The sequence below is a fragment of the Rhipicephalus sanguineus genome, chromosome 10 (assembly GCF_013339695.2).
Source record: "Rhipicephalus sanguineus isolate Rsan-2018 chromosome 10, BIME_Rsan_1.4, whole genome shotgun sequence".
NCBI classification, from domain to species: domain Eukaryota; kingdom Metazoa; phylum Arthropoda; class Arachnida; order Ixodida; family Ixodidae; genus Rhipicephalus; species Rhipicephalus sanguineus.
In genome coordinates, this window is record NC_051185.1 from 27,352,456 (window position 1) to 27,373,213 (window position 20,758).

The window sequence follows — 20,758 nt, forward strand, 5'->3', positions numbered from 1 at the left end:
GCAGCGCGAGCGGTCGATTTTTTCAATTAAGACGCTGCCGCGACGCTGCCTCGCGACGCTAGGGGGACCGTAGGAGAGGAGGAACATCTCGCGTCTTTCGTTAAGCAGCTGGCGTCTTTTCGTTTTGCTTTAGAAACATCTGTCGTCTTTTCGTTTTGCGTTTAGAAAATATCTGGCGTCTTTCGTTGGTTTATTTCATCAATCAACGGCGTTTTGAACAAAATTTTTATTGTTTATTCACACACAGGAGAAATCTCACCAGGCACTACCTTGGAGGTAAACAATGGCTGCTAATGGGAATGAGAGACAGAAGAAGTCGGCCTTTAGCTAACACTTCTACTAACGTTTCCTACTGGAACATGCCAATGGCTGCTAATGGGGAATGAGAGACAGAAGAATTCGGCTTTTAGTTAACGCGCACGCTGCGAATTTTTTATTGTTCAACAACGCACAGGAGAAATCGCCCACCGGCACCACCTTGGAGGTCAAGATCTGGTACTAGCGTTAAGACTGGTTACGCACTACGACGGGGACGAACGGGTGCCGCTTTAAGGAGCTTCGCCCCTAAAAACGGCACAGCAGCGAGGTTCGAACCAATGTCCTCGCAGTTTCGAGCACGACACGTTAACCGCTGCGCCACTAGGGCCAATCGGTTGGCTTCGCACGGAAAGCCTGGAAAACTCGCCCGACAATAACGTGACGCGTCGTCAGTGACGTAGACGGTGACGTCGTCGCAATAGTCACGTGGGCGAAACGGTTCGACCTGCAAAAAAAAAAAACGTTTCGTTCAATGTACCCGCGAGGTGGCAAAAGAAACGCTACGCTACGCGTTTAGCGTAAAATTACGGCAAACAGGGCCGAAATGAACGGTTTAACGGGATTCAACCATGAACAAGCAAATGAGGTCGCTTTAGAAGCTACGCACAGCAGTAAATACAGAACCATGGTACTTCAACAACAGCGCAAGAGACGGGACCACGAAAGAGAAGACACACTTCTTGGTGCAGTCTTTTGCGCTGTTGTTCAGGTACAGCGATGAGCACTGTTAGGGTGAACACGCGAGCGCGTGGCCGACGGCACTGTCAGCGCGGTGAAACGGTCATCGCTGTAAACATCGCGCATGCGCATCATGCGTTCTACGAAATGATCTGTCCATCGCGCGCAGAGAAGCGTATCCATGACGTGTGCGCGCGGTGGAAAGAGTGTATCGCAGAGCACATGCTGCGCATCTGCAATGTTTCCAACGATGGCTCTTACGCGGCGCTGACAGTGCCGTCGGCCACGCGCTCGCGTGTTCACCCTTATAGTGCTTATCGCTGTACCATGCATTTCAACCGACTCGTCCAGTCTGCCATCCTGATGCAGTTTATTACACAACCAGAAACGCAATGTTACGAACGTAAGTAAACGTTCGATCGGCACCATGTTGGAGCTCTGCATGAACTCACGAAAGCCGATTTGTCTAACGAACATGTCTCCTGCGCTTCAGCGTGATGCGAATCGCAATCAAAAACTTGTCCATTTCCACAAATTTAGGGACGACAGACAAAGGGCGCAAGGGAGCACATACGCGCACGAGGAATTTATTCGAACTCAACGTTTACATAGAGGGCACCTCTATCGACATAACCATGAAGTTCAATGTCCTTCCAGTTCTTATAACTGTCTGCAAAGCAGCTCGTGTTCCAAGAGCCAACATAGGGTTTCTTCACCATATCGTGTTCCGCCATGGTTACCGGCAAGCGGACGTCTTTTTCTGCGTCCTTGGGGTGCATCATAATCAGTGTAACTTTCTTTTTGAAAGGCCACTCCACGTAACTATCCCACTCACCGTCGCGCAAAAAGAGAGCGAAATCCGCGTTGATCTCTCTTCCATTCTTGGAGAACTTGCACGCGAGGCAGAAGGTATAACCTCCCAGCGAATACGTAGCAGTTGGTTTCACTATTTGCGTTTTGTTCTCGTTTAGAGAGTCGAGCGCTGCGCAGACATTGGCGAACTTGCACGTGGTGATCAGAACGCCTGCTCTGGAAGCAGCGCGGTACGGTCCCTGGATAACCGCCGCCTCCTTCTCAGTAGGGACTGCCGGCTGCCGATTGCTGTTGGACCTCTTCTGCGCTTCGACTAACTGACGCTCGAGACTGGCTATCTTGTCTGCCAAAGTGTTCGTAAAGCGGCTGAACACGGCTTCCAAGTCAACGCCTTTAATAAACATCAGCTCCCGCGCGCTCTTCTCGACGTCCGCCATCTCATCTGCCTTGGCGGCCGCTTCAGCGTTCGCCGCATGCAGGGGGCCGGTGCAGCTGCGATAGTGATTCACGGCATGGCCGCGGAAGACGGATCGCTGGCACTTGCGGCACTTCACCTTTCCGCCGCCGCACTGAGTCAGGTGATCCGCGAGCTCGGACAGTTTGCCGGAGAATCCGCATACTCGGGAGGCCGAGCACACGACGCGGCGTTGCTCCAGCTCGCACAGCTCGATCCGCTGAATGTCCGAGTCGGCGAACTTCTTCCCGTCGAATGGGCAGCAGCGGTCGTTTCCTCGCGGCAGCTGAGACTTGCAGCTCTCGCAGAAGACGTGGCCGCACGGCAGTAGCGCAGTACGGCGAGTCAGTACGCCACAGACGCCGCAGAGGCAGGTGGCTGGCATCGGCTCGGCGAATGCGACACGACGCATCTCGAGGAACTCGCCGAACCCGGTCAGCGTGTACGTCCAGCCGGACACAGTGGCACGTTGTAGGTCCGTCATGACCACGCGTGAGACAAGGATGCGGAATCAGGCGGACTCGGACTGGGAAAACGTCGAGCGAACGAGAAGCTTCAGCGCGTGACTGTCGCTTAAGCAACACAATGTTCCAGTGTGCGACGTCGAGTTGGGCGAAAGCACTGTCGAGGCAGGAGGGTGCAAGGTATACAAGTAGCTTGCGTGTGACGTCACTGCTCTCTGTCGGCTCGTTTTGCGCGGTAGATATGACCAGAAACCACTGCGACGGCCATGACTATATACGACACACGCTTGCACTAATGCAGATAAAGTTTCGATGACGTGTGTAATCCTCAAAATACCTCCCTCCCCCCCTCCCCAATGCTCCGCTGCGAATGCGCCCCGCTGCAAAAAGTTCTGCGGACACCCTTGGTAGTGCTGTGTTTAGAATCTGTTCCTCTGCGCCATAACGAGAAGAATCACACAGGACAATTGTGCACATACTGTAGTTAACACCTGACACCTGCATAGAGAAGCAAGCTAGGTGATGAACCAGGCTAACGTCTCCGAGGTCATCATGAAAAAATTGGTCTATATCTATCTTTTTTGCCCTGATCGACAATGAAACAGCTGCTGACAATACATATTGCAGCGAACACGCCGAGAGGTTTAGAAGTAAGGAAATGTTTCAGGCTATATCTCCAAGTAGAAGTGTGTTCATCACCTGCCGTGGTATATAGTTTAGCGGCTAAGGCGCAGCGGCAGTGCGCAGCTAAGCTTGAGGACGTAGGTTCGATTCCCTTTCACGGCGACTGTGTTTTAGTGGGAGTAAAGTGCAAGAACGCTTGTGTGCTTAAACTCCGGTGTATGTTAAAGAAACCATCTTGTCTAAACTAATTTGGAGTTCGCCATATATACGGCACGCGTCATACTCATGTCGTGATTTTCGCTCGTGAAACCTAAGAAAAGTACGTATTTTTGCGGAGTCGTCTCGTAGTCAGCCTTTCATCAGTCAGCTCGATCACAGTTGCGATTTTGTAGTGACTTCGTCAGGAGCTGTTTCAACGTCGATCAGCGGAGAAGAATCTGCACTGGTGCAAGCGTGTGTCGTATAGCCACGGTCGTCGCAGTGGTTTCTGATCATGGCCACCGCGCAAAACGGTCTGACAGATAGGAGTGACGTCACATGCAAGCTCCTTATATACCTCGCCCCATCCTGTCTCGACACTTGCATTCGGACGCTCGACCTTTGTGTTACCGGAGTGACAGTCACGCGCCGAAGCTTCTCGTTAGCTCAACGTTTTAACAGCTATCGATCGCGTGGTAATGACGGACCTACGACGTGGCACTGGCTCCAGCTGGAAGTACACCCTGACCGGGTTCGGCGAGTTCCTCGAGATGCGTCGAGTCACCTTCGCCGAGCCGATGCCCGCCGCCCGGCTCTGCGGCTTCTGCGGACTGTTGCCTTGCCGAACGGCGCTACTGCCGTGCGGCCACGTCTTCTGCGAGAGCTGCAAGGCTCAGCTACTGTGTGGAAAGCATTTCTACTGCCCATTCGATGATGAGAAGTTCACCGACTCTGACGTTCACCAGATGACCACCGAGTGGTGCGAACTCGAGCAACGCCGCATCGTCTGCTCGGTAGGATCCCAAGCGTGCGGCTTCTCCGGCAAGCTGTCCGAGCTCGCAAATCACCTGACTCGGTGCGGTGGTGGAAAGGTAAAGTGCTGCAAGTGCCGGCGACCCGTCTCCCGCAACCTGGCGGTGGACCACTTTCGGAGCTGCACCCGCGGCCCTCTGTACACGTCGAATGACGAAGGTGCCTCCAAGGGATTCGCTGCCAAGGTGGCGGACGGCGAGAGAAGCCTGCGGGAGCTGATACCCAGCGAAGGCGTCGACTTGGAAGCCGTGAGGACCGGCCGCTGCAGCAACTCTTTGGCAGACAGGGTAGCCAGTCTCGAACGTCAGTATCTCGAACTGCAGAAACTGTGCAGCAGCAACGAGCAGCATTCGGTCGCTGATGCGAAAAAGGAAAGTGTAATTCAGGGACCACTCCGCGCTGCACCCAAGGCCGGCGTTTTGATCACCACGTGCAAATTCGCCGACATTAGCGCAGGGGTCGACTCGCTGAACGAGGAGGTGACGGAACTGAGGAAATCCGCCGATACGTACACACTCGGAGGTTACACCTTCAAGCTCGAGTGCGAGTTCTCCAATGGCGAGGGCGACATATCCGTGAATTTTGGTATCTCTTTGCGCGACGGCGAATGGGACAGCTACGTGGATTGGCCCTTTGAAAAGCAAGTAACCTTGCTCATCATGCACCCCAGGGATCCAGCAAAAGACATCCCCTTGCCGGTATCCATGGTTGACGACGACGCAGTGAAGAAACCCAATGTCGACACTTGTAACTGTGTCACGTGGACGGACTGGAACAGCTGGGAGGACATTGAACTTCAAGGGTATGTCGACAGAGGTGCCCTCTATGTCAACGTAGAGTTCGCGTAAATTGAGGAGCCTCGGTCGTGCACCTTTATGCCATTTTTCCACCTTTTGTTTGTCGTCCTTAAATTTTCTGGAAACGGACTTATAAACATTAGTTTCCGATTGCAATTCACACCAGCCGAACCGTGGCGGCGACTGCGCAGATCACCTGGGTCACTTTTTCGTATGTTACCTTTTTCTTGTTCTAATAAACCTGCCAGTTGCGAGTAAGCGTTCGTTGTGTGAACTTCTTCTCCTCTTGTTCTGTCACTTGCGCTCCTTTAAATATTATGGAACCTCACCAACTAGCCCAGCTGTCGACCTTGCTACGAACCGTAAGAGACGTGTTCGTTACACAGGTCGCCTTCGTGAGTTCATACCTAGCATCAGACCGGTGCCCGTCGAACGCTTACGTACGTTCTAAACATTGCGGTTCTGGTTGCGTATTCACTGCTGTGTTTAGCTTCGAAAGCGAGTGCATTTGCTGGTTCTTGGTTGAATCCCAATAAAATGTTTCTTTTCGCCCTGCTTTCCGGCGTTGTTGTCGAAATTATGTCGGACGTAATGTTATATTAAACACGGCATTTTTTTTTTGCATACCTCGCGGACATTTGGAACGGCCAAACAAGTATGCAACCGGGTGGCGTCACACCACGAACACGTGCGAGTGGCATGCAATCGCAACTGCCGCCGCAGACCCGCTATCGAAAACGTTGTGACACCGGTATTTGAAGTTGTGGCCGCTAGAGACGAAACGCCAATAATTGCGCCACAAGCTAGCTGAAGAGCACACCTTTAAAAATGTGCCTCCTACAAGCGCGTGGCTGGAGAGCCGCACACGTGCTGGCTGCTTACACTGTTCTGTGTACTACTTAGTAAAACGCGAAACCCTGTCCGAACTAAGGGTTGGTAAGTCGGCGTAGCACTCGCTGGCTTTCAAACTGCGCGCCTGAAACAAAACGCGGGGTTTGATAGATTCCATCGCGCTTATCGGGCAAGTGCGCTATAGCCGATTCAGCTGAAGTCCCTTATCTTGTTTTGTTTCGATATCTCTGTCTAGCCTGGCCTGAGCAGCCGCGGGCAGTCCGTTCACTGCCTTCGTATGGTTCGCGCCGGTTCACGTCTTCCTATAGCGCCGATTTCCGTCGCACAGTATAGACACTGCGTTCCTTCGGCTTCTCCGAGTGTGCGGCTCCCTCCGACAAACTGTCCGAGCTCACAGAGCGCCTGAATCGGTGCGGTAGCGGAAAGGTAAAGTGCTGCAAGTGGAATCGACCCCTCTCTCGCAAAGATCTGGGGAGGGTGGGGGCATTGAAAGTGGGGAGGGTGAAGAGGCAGTGAATTCACTGCAGCGTACGATACTGCACCACAAGTCAGAGGCGTTCGCACAAGCCAGTCGTCGCAATGCGTTGGAAAGTAGTTCTCTCTCCGAGGCAAATCGGGGACAGTGGCAGTGACAGCGGCTTTGTACTCTCCTGTCCCGTTCCCCCGGTGTAGGGTAGCCAACCGAAAGTCTTTCTGGTTGGCTACCCTGCCTTTTTGCCTGCCTTCTCGATTTGTTTCCTCCCTCCCTTCCTTCCTTCGTGGCCAATCCCCCTTAGTGGGTAGGAGCCAAGAAACAAGGCACAAGCAAGCGAGCACTACGGCCGGCTGCTCCGCAGGCCATCCGCTGCTGGACGCCGCCGCCACTGCAGCAATTAAGACCCGCAGTCGGCGCGCCTCCTTCCTGCACCATGATTCCGTTGCATTTCACCGCGATGCTCGGTCTCTTGTTGGTAGGCTGGTACGTCGATCATCGTGTCGCGCCGTTACTGCCTAGCATCAGCTGCGGGGACGATGACGAAGCAAACTCCCGTCTGCCCCCGACCGCCGTAGGCTCTGTGGACTGGTACGTTGATGACGCGTCAGATTTTGCTTACCTCTCGCATCCACTGAACTTGCGACCATGACGACGAGGCTCAACCGTACCTCCCTACTAATTTTCTGCCGCGTGTCCACCGTGGTGGAATAGTTATAATAATTATTGCTGGGGTTTTACGTCTCAAAACCGCGATATGATAATAAGGGACACCGCAGTGGAAGCTCCGGAAATTTCGACCATCTGGTGGTCTTTGACGTGCACCTAAATCTAAGTACACAGGCCTCCAGCATTATGTCTATACCAAAATGCGGTCGGGATTTAAACCCGCGACCATCGGGTCAGCAGTCGAGCGCCATAACCATACACCACTGTGGCGGGTGCAGTGGTATAGTGGTTACGGTGCTCGGCTGCTGACCCGAAGGTCGCGGGATCGACCCAGACCGTGGCGGTCGCATTTCGGTGGAGGTGAAATGCTAGAGGCCAGCGTACTGTGCGAATGTCAGTGTACGTTAAAGAACGCCAGGTGCTGGAAAATTCCGGAGCCCTCCGCAACGCTGTGCCCCATAGTCATATCGTGGTTTTATTATTTATGGTATCCGGTTTGAACCATAAGTGCCTTCCCAACCAGACAGACTTCTGTCGAAAGTTCACCTTAAAGAAATGCGTGTGCACGAATAGGAGACTACTCTTTTCCCATTGAAGAAGAAATGTTCTTTCTCTCTTTGAGAATGTTTTGCACTGTATTTTTTTCTGATGTTTTGCCCTGTATAATAATTTATGAATAACAGCACTCTAAATTTGTTTCAGTAATTATCCTGTGTTTATAGGTGTATTTTTCTCTTATATTAGCTTAGTACTTGTCCCCTTTACTGAATGCCCTATTGGACCCTGTAAGGTGCCATCAATAAATAAATAAACCTACCCTTCGTTTTCGCTTTAGGTAATAATATTATATTATTATCTTTTCTGCCTTGTCGCAGCACGGACGGCAACGACGCGCATGACGTGGCAACTGCCGCGGACAACGCTGCCAGCGGAGCAACGACGGACACCTGCAGCAGTGCGCATGGCGACGCCAGTGCTCCCGAGTGTGACGTCATCGCGGAGAGCCGCGGCCCCAGCACCAGCCTGTCTCACAGCAGCTCCGCAGTTTCGGTGGTACGCACCTCGGAACTCGCCGTAAGGCACGAAATCGGTGTCGACGACACAAGGTTGGCTCGTAAGTAATCCCGTGACAAGAGAGCTTCGAACCTGTGTCGTGATCTTCATGTTATTTAGATGTTCATCACCATGACACGGGTGACAACCTGCGCGCGTCGTGTTAGCCGAGCCGAGCCGAGCCCTTCAGAGCAGGTGTACGCCTCCAAGCTTCCAAGGCGAAAGGCTTCAGCTTCCAAGGCGAAAGTGTACGCCTCCAAGGCGAAAGTCTTAGATGGCTCATCAAAAACGCGAAAATCGACTGTCGGCGTCAACACGGCTGATGCGAAAAGTGATCACCACGTGATGACGTCGCCACATGACGTCACAGATCGCCAAGATTTCTGCACCTGCCACGGTGGTTTATAGTGGTTATCGTGCTCGACTGCTGACGCGAAGTTCGCGGGACCCAATCGCAGCCACTGCGGCCGGATTTTCGATGGAGGCGAAAATACTTGAGCCCCTTGTACTGAGATTTAGGTGCACGTCAGAGAAACCGAGGTGGTCGAAATTTCCGGAGCCCTCCACTACACGGCGTCCCTCACACTCATATCGTGGTTTTGAGACTTAAAACCGCAACTACAATTATTATTAGATCGGTAATATTTGTGACGCCGGCATGACATCTCTATTACGTCACATAACGTGACCTCACATGATGGCATCGTCGCTTGCCCAAAGGTGGGCCTATCCCGAAATCAGTGCGAAACCAGGTCAGGCGCAGAAAGCTTACAATGCCTCCGATCCTGGAGGCAGTGCAAAGCCACGTTAGGTGCAGAGAGCTTTAGGAGTGGGTGGGGGGGGGGGGGATCACTACGTTGACTGAGAATAAGATGGAGAAGATGGCTTTCGCCTTCGAGTCGCCTAATGGGAATGCATAAGGAACCCTTTGAGTTTTTGTTGCTGTATGTCTGTATGACATAGACCACATCCCACATGACGCACGTCATATTGTATTAACAATGTCATGATACAGGGTGACCTTTGTCAGGGTATTGTTCGCTCTGGAGGGTGAGGCATGTGAAGTGATGAACGCGTGGCCTGTGTTTTGTGTTCTGTGTCGCGATGATGCTTCCTGTTTCTCTGCGATGGAATAGATTCGAGGCGCGCGTGTTCTGTACGGTGTGACTAATTAACCGAAGCTAACCTGAAAACAGGGGGTGATAGCGCACGCAACATATGCCCTTCGAGTCGCCACTAAACACGTCTATTAGTTAACCTTAAGTTTATTAATAGTGATTATGCCACCCTGCCGGAAGCTCTGATATCCGTCACTGTCATGAAGCTTCGTCGGCGGAAGTTGAGGTCTCTTTATGTCCCTTGCTACACCGTACTTTAATCGACGAAGGCGAACCATATTTAACCAGGCGTACACACATTTCACTGTTGGTCGAGTCCAAAAGACAACACACTTCACAATGGATGAAAAAATGAAAATGAAGCGATCAAGTGCTTCTCACACTGGCGCCTGCCTTTGGTCACTGACTTTGCGGCAGTAATGATGGGAAGCAAACAGTTTTTAGAATGCAGCATCGCGGGCCTTCTGTTTCCATTATCGTCAAAAACCTGCGTGGTCATAGGTCACGACCCTGCTCTTTAAACAATGGCGGAACAAGTTCGACTGAGGAAGGCAGACTTTGCGCCCCCAACCTTAGGTGGTTAGGGGGGGGGGGGAACCCCCCTCACCCCGTTCGCACGCCGATGTTAACATGTAAGAGCCACCACAAGTGGAGCGAGCGCCGCCCTTGACCGCAGATCCTAATTCTGTCGGTGTTTAGGCTGGCCACTGTCGATAAGTGCAGTCGTCGATGAACCGTACGTGGTTTATTTTAGCTACCAAAGGTGGTCATTCCTTCTTTCTCAGTGCCAGCGACAGTTCCGGAGTGGGTCGTGACTGCGGTCGACATCGCGTCCGAGGCGCTGGCCATCGTCCGCGGACACCATCCCTACGCCGAGCTTATACGCTGGACCGGGTTGCGGTCGGACGCGCCCTTTTGGCAGGTGTGTCTGGCGATGGCACCTTTCCTGCTCGGCCTTTGGATCGCCAGGTACGGCAGTGACACGACCGCATATTACTTACAGAGTGAACGGCATCCTAAAGAAAAAGACATAGAAAAAAAAAACAGTGGGATGACAGAAAGAAAACATGGCTGATCCCTCCGTCATAGGAATCGGTATAACACGAAAGTGAAACGTGTCTTCACAGAAGTAGCGCTCATTGTGTAGTGATATATGACAGCTTGTACAATGCCTATTGGTGTTTGGCAGCTATAGCACCGTTCGACGCGGACGCACCCACGTTGACGCCTAGTGGCACATCTCCATCGCGACGACTAACGCCCTTGATCATGATTTAACCGTTGTGATAGCTGAAGTTGTTGGCATATACCTGATAGCTGAAGTTTTTAACACACCTGATAGCTGAAGTCGTTAACATATACTTTATTTTGATCGTGATCACGCACATGAGATTACGGATGGACGACAAGTCGGGCCCCTGATGTTCTACGCACTTTAAAAAAATATTAGAGTAAGTTCCACGCCTGTGAAATCTCAGTAAACAGCTGAGCTGGCAAGGAAGCGCCACCGCCAGGCGAACGCATATTGGGTTCTTTCTTTATCTTGCCTCGTGTTCTTCTTTCTTCTATGCTTCTTTCTTTATCTTTTTCTGCATCTTCTCCTTCCTTTCATATATATGTCTTTATCTATTTCTATATTGCCCTCTCTCCTCCTTTCCCTCCTCCTCGCCATCACTTCTCTTTCCCACCACTTTCTATGCGTTACTGTGAATGGTGATGCTATGGTTTACCCTTTCACCTCCTCCTCGTCATCCTCCTCACCCTAACGTAAGTCCTCCTCACTCTCCTTTCCCATCCCCTCGCTAAACTATACTATACAAAGCTATATGCTAAGCTTTACCCTCACCCCTCCTCATTTTCCTCCTCACCCTTACTTTCCTTTCCCACTCCCACAGCTATGCTATACTACTCGTATGCATGGCTATACTATGCTAGGAGGTATGATAGGTGTAACCTTAAGAGACAGGAAGAGAGCAGAGTGGGTCAGGGAACAAACGGGGGTTAAGGATATCATAGTTGAAATCAAGAAGAAGAAATGGATATGGGCCGGGCACGTAGCACGTCGGCAGGATAACCGCTGGTCATTAAGGGTAACTGACTGGATTCCAAGAGATGTCAAACGCGTGAGGGGGAGACAGAAAATTATGTGGGTAGATGAGATTAAGAAATTTGTAGGTATACCGTGGCAGCAGAAAGCACAGGACCGGGTTGATTGGCGGTACATGGGAGAGGCCTTTGCACTGCAGTGGGCGTAGACAGGCTGATGATGATGATGATGACTATGCTAGGAGCTGCTTGGCACATACCCGCTTTCTGTGGCCAATACCCGCCGAGTTTTCGGCCTACGACGCCGGCCTTACTTACACAGCCCCGCTGTTTAAAAAAGTCTCTTCCGTCCCTCAACTAACGCTAAGACGACTTAAGGCAAAAGCTCCACCTTAACCCGCCTTAATTCAGTGTTAATCCACCTTATAATTCACTTTAAGCCACTGTAATTACCTTCAGTTAACTTCGATGTACTTGGACACCTACTCCATGCAACTTCGCACCTCAGTCAACCCTAAGAAGCTGTAATTCACTTCACTTAACTTTTCTGTACTTTGATGTACTCTGAGCTCACTTTAATTAACTTTCATACAGAGTAATTCACTTCATTCATTCGCTTGTGTATCACGTCATACTTCTCGTACCGTTCGTGTTGGAGACTACGAATTGTTCGACCCATGAGGCGTGTATGGCTTTCGCCTTAAAGGGGTGGTGCCACCAAATTTGTGGCTTGCGCGTTCTTTTCTGTAAGCGTTTCCTATAGGGAACCCAAGCTCAAGTTTGCGGCGCGACGACAGCGCCGCGCCAGCCGCGCTGCGGCTCTGTCGGAAAACTCTGAACCGTCGCGCGGCCGACTCAGCCCCTTTCACGGTAGCGGTAGCGCACGTGCGCTCGCGTTCTTCTCTCGGTGCGGGTAACTGTGGGGCCGTCAACTCGGCACGTTAAACCGAGAGGCTTGCTGTGCGAAGCTGCGCATTTCCATGATGGCAGAAGCGACCCCGCGGAAGCGCAAGCGTGGTCCGAAGTATTGCGGTTTAGTGGCCAGCCACAACAGTGCAGACAAGGCACACGATTCACGTATTAAACTGTATCGGTTCCCGGGCGTGTCGCACGAGAAATAAAGGCGGCAAGCGTGGATAGCTGACAGCGCTGTCTCGCCTTCTATTTTGGCTGTCTGAGTTCATCGCTTTCGTTCGTTCCGACTACCTGAATCGGTAAGTAACGGGGCGCATGCACGCAGCGACTACAGTAATGATTACTCGCTGTCTTCTCGCATTGTTAAAGTTCAGTTACGGTTGTAGGTGAAGCAACTTTGTGTTTGATTCCCCGTGCTCGTGAGACCTACCCGTCGTTGTTGAACGTTCACATTCGCGTTATACCGTTAGCGTTGCGCGGTTGGTTGAATTCAACCGAACTCCGCACATTGTCAGAAGTTCGGCGCCTGCATTTCACGCGTCGGGAAGGCTGCTTTATCACGCCGGAACGGACGTCTGTGCATTTTCAGCAAGCTCTGACATCGTTCTGCAGGTTTGCTTTGTTTTTGTCACTTTATTGGGGTGATATATATTTAAGCCGCTAAATATAACTGGCACTTCATACATGCTTTGCAATTGCAACCTTGAATTAACCACCTTCTGACTTTGTGCGATTTTCTAGCCGCGATAACGCAACAGGTTTTATACGCCTGTCAAGTCGGTATCATAAAAAGAGACTGCAAGCATGACGCGAGAGCCGAAAAAACGAGGGGAGCAGTTCATCTTGCTTCACAGTGGTTGAAACTCAGCTAGCTGCCTCGCGTCTTAATCGGCGGGTGATTCTCCAGCGGCACGAAGGACTTGACTCTAACCTTCTCAGGAAGCAGTGCCATGGCCGTATAATCTTTTTTTTCGCACGCCGCAAACGTTTGTTCACGAAAGTACAGTACTGCTACTGTTAAGCATGCCATATCAAAACAACAATCATATGATTCGTAGTCCACGCCGCAGAACATCGATAGCGTGTACGGCTTCATTTCGGAGTGCATGTGGACCATTATTCATCTTTAAAGGGACCGACAACTGATTTTTCTCGACCCAGTTTTTTACGGTGCGACAGGAAGCTTACCCTTCGTAGCCTTTGTAGCTGCAGTGGTTTATCCTAAAAGCACGTAGTTATTTTATAAGCAGTATTTTTCGATCTGAAAGGCTCCAAACACGCTTGAAGGCTTGCTCCAGCAACGCTGAGAATTGATAGCGATGCCGCTAGTCTTTGTGAAAGCTGTCGTTGTTCTGCTTTCGCAGGAGTTACTGTGGATATATGCTTAACCACCTTTATTTTGAGCTTGCAAACCATTTTTGAAAATAGCAAGCTGTTACAATGAGATGATGTGGCTTTATACACCTTCTCGGTATTTGTACAGCGTTGTGTGCGCCTGCGCCCAAGGTTGCCCGCGCCTCTGACATGGGTGGTTTGTCCCGGCATGGGATCATTAGGCCAAGCGAAGGCAGCGCCTCTTTGTTGCCTACAACTAACGCAGGCCTATATGTACATTTTTATGGAGTAATATCTTTTAATATAAAGAAATGAACAATATTTCAGTACTAACAGAAAAGTCATCGAACGCATACAACAACCAATGGTCACGTGACCGCCTTCATCGGACCATTTATGATATTGCCGCCAGAGGCGCCAAAGGTCATTTTTCGCGACTTTCAATGAAGAAATAAAAATATAAATCCACCTCTCACGAGATAAACAGGGTTGGTTTGAGTCAATGCGACGGACAATCTTTCCATCAGTGCAGTCATCTCATTTCATGTTCTGAGCAGTTGTCGGTCCCTTTAACGTGACAGAATGAGACTTACCTCGAGATATACGTCCTACACGGTGTAATCGCGACTTGGGAAATGCATTTCGCTTTGAGTCGGGCGTGGTTGTCGTCAATCGTCTGCTCTTCACCGTTGAGGAAGGCTCTTCACGAGCCTTCCTCATTTTATCAAGTTCGCTTTGCGGAAGTGCCAGTCAAGCTTGAAGCTCCTTTTGAAGCCGCACTGCACGCGGTACATTGTGAGACGCCGCAAGTGCACCGCGAGAGCTCTGCACGTGCACGGAAGCTAGCGGCAACGCGGTGGCGAGAAGGGAAAGCGCTCGCTGATCACGCCCCAGTTTCTCTTTTTCTGCCAGAGATGGCGCTGCCTGTCAAGAGCAGCAGCGCCGCTAAGCGTTGCTTGGGAAGCCTATAGCTCAAGGAAGCATGATGCACGCACCAAGATTCATGTATTGTCGCTAAATAATTTAATATCGCCTTTGGATGTGGACAACTTTCGGTTTCGGTTTCTGGGCGCCGAGGTTGGGCAGTGACGTAGAAGTGTAGGAGGCGTGGTCACGTGACCACACAAGGCTGTGACGCACTTAGCCAGGAAGCGATTGAAACTCGGCGAGTGATGTAGCAACCGATGCATTGCCGGTGCTATAGTGAACTGGAATATATTCTAGTTCACTACAGTCGGTACGTACGTTGCGGAAGTGGTGGAGGTCCGGAGGTCACTCACGTTACTACAGCAGATTTGGTGTGACGTCACTGCAAGTTTCGTTGCCCATCCTACAGATCTACGTCAGTGTTGGCGCGCTAGCAATGGGTTTCGATCGGGAGAATGGGCATTTAGGTACACTTTGGAAGTGAATTAAAATATATTCTAAACGTTTGCTGTGTCCAACCCTTCGTGTGGGATGTCCTTGCATACAGAGGAAACCCACAAGAGGCTCTTTAAAGGGGCCCTGCAACACCTTTCTTTGTTATATTGGAATAGTCCCATTATTGACGTATGACTCTTCACGAGCCATATGCCGCAAAAATTTTTCGAATCCGTCAAGTCTAAGTGGTGTTACCAAATTATAGAGATCACGTTCCGCAGCTTTCTCTCTCAACTCAACGCAGCGAGCGCGCGGAAAGCAGCGCGCGGCGTGAGGGGTGGGAGGGAGGGCGGAGGTGCGAGGAGTCTAGGTGGTGTTGCGTCAGCGCCGGCGGCATTTTTTTTTTCATTTTTTTTCTCTCTGGCGTCTCGGCGCAACCACGTGGTCTGTGCCGCCACTTCCGGTCGGCTTGCGTCGTTCTCGTCGAGCGGAGTCGATCGCGCTGTGTATCGCGCGTGCTTGAAAACTGCGCGTCGGTTTGGTAATGTTGGGTGTGCACCTCGAACGCCGTAGTGTTTTCATCGCTCTGCCAACCATGGAAGCAAACGTGCGCGCTCGTTTGGAACGAATGACAGCTGAGATCGGTTTCGGCCCATACTCCGATACACCGCCTCGTAAGACGGCACTGGCAGACGACCCCGAAGCGCCGCCATTACCGGACGCCAGCATTGTTATCGGAGACACGCTGCGCCCGTGCCTCGGTCGGTCGTGAGAACGTGCCGACGATGCAGTTCTCAGCTGACGAGGCAACACTCGAACGGCTGCCACTCTCAACGGCAACCGGCGATGGTCAAAAGCACAGAAATTTCACGTTTTCGGCACTGCGCATGGCGAAGAAAACGGAACCACGCAACTACGAGCAGACGAGCTGTCGGTGAGACCGGAAGTGCTAATATTAATGTTTGTTCGGTGTTTTTAACGCGATAACATAATATAAACATACATATTATCTACTTATTGAACTCAAAACTAATAACGAAAGTAATAATGAGGGTGTTATCGTGATTATAACATCAGCCAATGGTGGAACTGCCGACAATCGCGTCATATTTTGCGGACTAATACATCATTTGTCGAGAGAAGAGGGAGCGATTTTCAGCTGACTTTGGGAATTTATTGTAAATTCCAGGCCGTGCGCATCGCTATAATATTTGGCTCGCGTGTTCTCGGGAGCCTCGACTACTGATCGGCAGCGCTTTTTGAGCATGCTCGAAAAGTGTTGCAGGGCCCCTTTAACAAGATAGGAGTTAGACAACTTCTTCGCGGCACTGAGACGATAAAGTTTGGGGCTACTGTCAAACTCTCATGTACTAAACCCACAAAAAAAGTGAATTGTATCGTATTATTCGATATAAAAACTTTAAAAAATTTTCGATGCCAACCTTGTTGCGCAAGTTGGCTTCGCGACACAGCTTTACGATTATGCAAGGAAGGCGATACGTGGGGATTTATTTATTTATTCATTCATTTATCTATTTATACTGTTGATCCCGGCAGGGATCATTACAGGAAGTGCATGTTTACTTATGATAATGTAACAATACAAATACCAAAAATGAGATTACACGTAAAAAAACATAAGCAGTTAACAAAGGCAAAGAATAAAACGTAACATTACACAATGCTACGGAAAAATAAAGGGTGATCAAAGAGGTACTCAAATGGCAAAACTGGAACAAAAAAAGTACACCTGTGTAACATCAGGTAAAAATAGTGAAAAGACGTCGTGTTTATAGTTTATATTTTCCTGCGGTTTGCAGTTCGGGGCGCTGGTTATGTGCAGGAGCGAGTCATACGCGAGAAAATACAGTATCGATGTAAACCGCGCCTCAATATCTTCACACGCAGCTGTGCGCATTCGTCGTGCGCCTGAACTTGAAGCCTCTAGTCCGCCCAAGAACTGCTCGCGCTCCCACGTTCATGCGGGAAAGCTCCCTTCCGCAAGAAAACGCCAACGCCTTCTGAGGGAAAGCCAACTTCTTGGGACGTATCGCACCGCCCGATGTTCGATATATATCAAGTGCTTCGGTTAAGGCGAAAGCCTCAGATGCCTCATCAAACGCGAAAATTGACTGTCGGCGTCCCGCGGTGTCAACATAGGTGATGCAAAAAAAAAGCATCTCGTAACGACGTCGCCATGTGACACCACAGATCGCCAAAGTGTGTGACGTCATCGCGACGTCACTATGCCGTCATATATCTTAGTCACATGATGACGTCATATACCGCGCAATTTCGTCTACGCTCTTGTATCCAGAGCGGCAGCCTTGCACAGCGCAAGTGTTAGGCATCGCTGCTTATGGCAGTTTAGCGTGGAAGCTTACGTGTGTTGTAATCCATCCATTACAAAACAAAGAAAGAGCGAAATAAAGGGGACAAGAAACACTGACCTAGAAAGACCATGGGCTGTGTGTACGTCAGTCTTTCTTCGGCTCGTTTATTCCACGCTGTATTTGTTTGCTATGGCAACAGGATAGGAAGTTGGACTAGTTGGTACAAATGCATTCTTGGTGCAGCGCTAAAAGACAGAGACACTAAGAACGAACATTCACACAGGACGAACGCTGACACGCAACTGAAAAATTTCTTTGAAAAGATCATCCAAGAAAACAAGAAGAACAAAGAACTTGCCTTTCTTTGTTCTTCTTATTTTCTTGGATGATCTTTTCAAATAAATTTTTCAGTTGCGTGTCAGCGTTCGTCCTGTGTACTGTTCCTTCTTAGTGTGTCTGTCTTTTAGCGCTGCATCAAGAATGCGATGGCAAGTTAAAATATGCTTCAGGAAACCTTAATGCTCTATGTATTTAAGCATCTTCCAAATTGAAACAAAACCGCCGTTAGCAGCGGTTGCGTACAGAGCGAACACAGCGATTCTCAGGCTGCGAGTTCGCTAGCAGCTTAAATAAAAAAAAAATTACACCATCTCCCGCTAAAGGGGACCATGAGGCGATGCGAAGCCGGAGCACTTGCACGATCGCGTTCCGTTGGCGTTCGTTGGGCATGCTACCGACCTCGCGTCGTGCAACGCGAAGAGGGACGCTACGCGCGTCGTATCTTCCATCTAGCCTGGCCGTTAATTCTCACAGGGCGAGCGGCGAACGCGGTCGACAGGTAGGCGAGAGGGGGGCAGCGTAGGAGTGAAGAGAGAAGGGGAGGGGACGCGCATGCGCTCGAGCTCATCGCGGCGTTGCGCAGGAGAGAATTTCGGCATGTCTAGCCCGCGTTTCAGATTTGTTCTGACGGACTCTCAGGACGCCTGCCGTCTTTTCCTTGGCGGGGTCTTACCGGACTGCGTATTACGCATACTGGGGACGGCTCTCACAATGGATCATGGTGTGACTTGGTGCCCGGCGCACTCAGGAGTTGAGGGGAACGAACGGGTGGACCGTTTGGCTCGAGGCATGACAGGCCGAGCCGCGGACCACATCACCCGGGAGGACACTTCGACACCTGGCGCGCCAAGAGAAATCCTCGAATTTCAAAGACTAGGTAGGCAAACTAAAGCTCCACCTCATCCTAACCTAAACAGGAGACAAGCACGGGACTGGCGTCGCCTCCAAACAAACACGTACCCACATTTACACAGGTTACACAGAATGTACCCTCACAGATGCAGCAACAAATGTCCCTGGTGCGGTGCAACACCGACTTTGGAACACATAACATATCAGTGTACACAACGTCCGGAGGCTGCCATCTCGCCTCTGTGTAACGATTCCCTGAATTGGTCGTGGGAGGCGTGGCTCGCGGAACTGGAAATGGGAAGCCAACTGGCGACCCTTGACCAGGCCCGGCGAGCCGCTGTAGCCAGTGGGGCCCTGGAAGAGGGGCACCACCCACCCTAACCACTCCAAGGCATGACATAAATAAATGTTTCTTCTTCTTCTTCAGAGGAAGAGTGGAAAGGGGAGGGGAGAGGGGAAGTGGATAGGGGTATGGGAGAGGAGGAGGGGAGAGGGAAAGTGAAGAGGGGAATGGGGAGAGGGGGAGGTGAGAGGGAAAGTGGAGAGGAGGTGTGTGGAGAGGGTATGCGCATGCGCAGTAAGGGTGGTCACGCCGCACACCACCACCACCGGATTGAGCTCCGCCTTAAGATACTTCGCATCTAAAAGGAAACTCACAGGCTCCCTTATGCATTCGTCTAAGACGGCTCGTAGGCGAAAGCCATCTTCATTTTTTTTCTCAGGTAATGTATCGATCCTCCTTCCACCTCCGCTCCGAAAGCTTTCTGCACCTAACGTGGTTTTGCACTGTCTCTGTGATCGGCCCATCTTTGGCAAAGTGACGATGTCATATGATGACGTCATCACGTGACACGTTAAGTGACGTCATTGGTCATCTGTGACGTCGTGATGTCGTCATGCGGCGACGTCATCACGTGATGATTTTTTTTTTGCATCACTCGTGTTGACGCAGCCGACGGTCAATTAATTTTCGCGTTTCATAAGGCATCTACGGCTTTCGCCTTAAAACGGGCGATCTCTCTCGCCGCGCTGGTCAGCGGCGAGCGACCAACATGGTGGAAATTTTAGATGCGAAAGCGTCTTATGTTCGGGGCAGTGTCCATTCTGCGGCGTCCGCACCCATACTGCGCATGCGCCAACTCTCCCCCTCTCCTCGCGTGAGCGCGAAGAGGTGGAGGAGGTGGCGTGAGCGCTGCCTCCGCTTCATTTCTCCTCTCCCGCTTCTCTCTCTCCGCCACAGCTGTGCGCTCGTATATAATGCAACGCGCGCTCGCTCCCGTTGCACCGAAGCTGAACGTAAACGGCAACGCCGGCAAGCGTTGCACCGTCCTTCGCAACGGCGCTATGGACGCTCGCGAAGCTGAACGTAAACGGCAACGCCGGCAAGCGAATCTCGAAGCTGCGAGGCTGCGAAAGCGCGCGGTCGCTGTGCTTCCGTCATTAGGCTTTTTTAAAGACGATAGTCTTCCTTGAGATAATTAAACGGAGAAATTTTGGTCTGTCTTTCTTTCTGTCTGTCTGTCTTTCTGTTTGTCGGCACGTCCCTCGATTCAGCCACCCGGCCAAAGTTGAACCACTTGCCCAAGGGCCAGCCATCTTGAACGGCTGACTAGGTTCATACTTGTGTACATTGTTGATCAAAAAGCAAACATTACGCATATCTGAGGCGCAACATCACTAGGCAAGTATTAGGTGGTGTGTTCCTTTAATAGAAAATGCATACATACGTAATTCTAAAGACCCTAGTTTCTTAAGCTGCGCTGAAAATGCGACTGCGCGTTAAACTTGACTTCCTCCGTGCCCTCTGCACGAGCTCATTGTTGTGTTTCGGTTTCGGTTCTGTATTGCACTGTACGAATGCCATGGGGCGCCGCTCTGGCATTCCTTTTACCCAGGCGACGTGTAAATAAAAGAGTGTGTGGAGAGTACTCGTTGAGTGCGGACGTTTCTTATGCTTCAGCGCTTCGCGCCAAACCGCGTGTTCGGGCTGGCTGGCGTCCCCGCCAGTCGTGTTCGTCACCGCCGGTCTTCGTCTGCTGCTGCGCCGGGTCTACCAGCCCGCAACACAGCACTGATGTTTCCCGACATATTTCCAGATGGCGTCCATATCTCACGCAGCGCCTCTTCTATCGTCTTTAGACGACATTTGCAGCGAAGCACGCAGATACGCGGCCAACTTTTTATCTGAGCGTCGCTTACGCTCAGCCCTTCCCAGATGTAGCTTCTCGAGAGAGTGCAAGTCACTGCATGTAT

At 51.0% G+C, this 20,758-nt stretch overlaps 1 protein-coding gene across 1 annotated transcript; it reads right to left on the reverse strand.

Moving 5' to 3' along the window:
• Nucleotides 1-1,334: 1,334 nt before the first annotated feature.
• On the reverse strand, nucleotides 1,335-2,872 carry LOC119372606 (uncharacterized). The gene has a single exon (XM_037643083.2). It carries the CDS (start codon nucleotides 2,745-2,747, stop codon nucleotides 1,584-1,586), a length of 1,164 nt encoding a protein of 387 aa, XP_037499011.1. The 5' UTR covers nucleotides 2,748-2,872; the 3' UTR covers nucleotides 1,335-1,583.
• Between the last annotated feature and the right edge of the window lie 17,886 nt (nucleotides 2,873-20,758).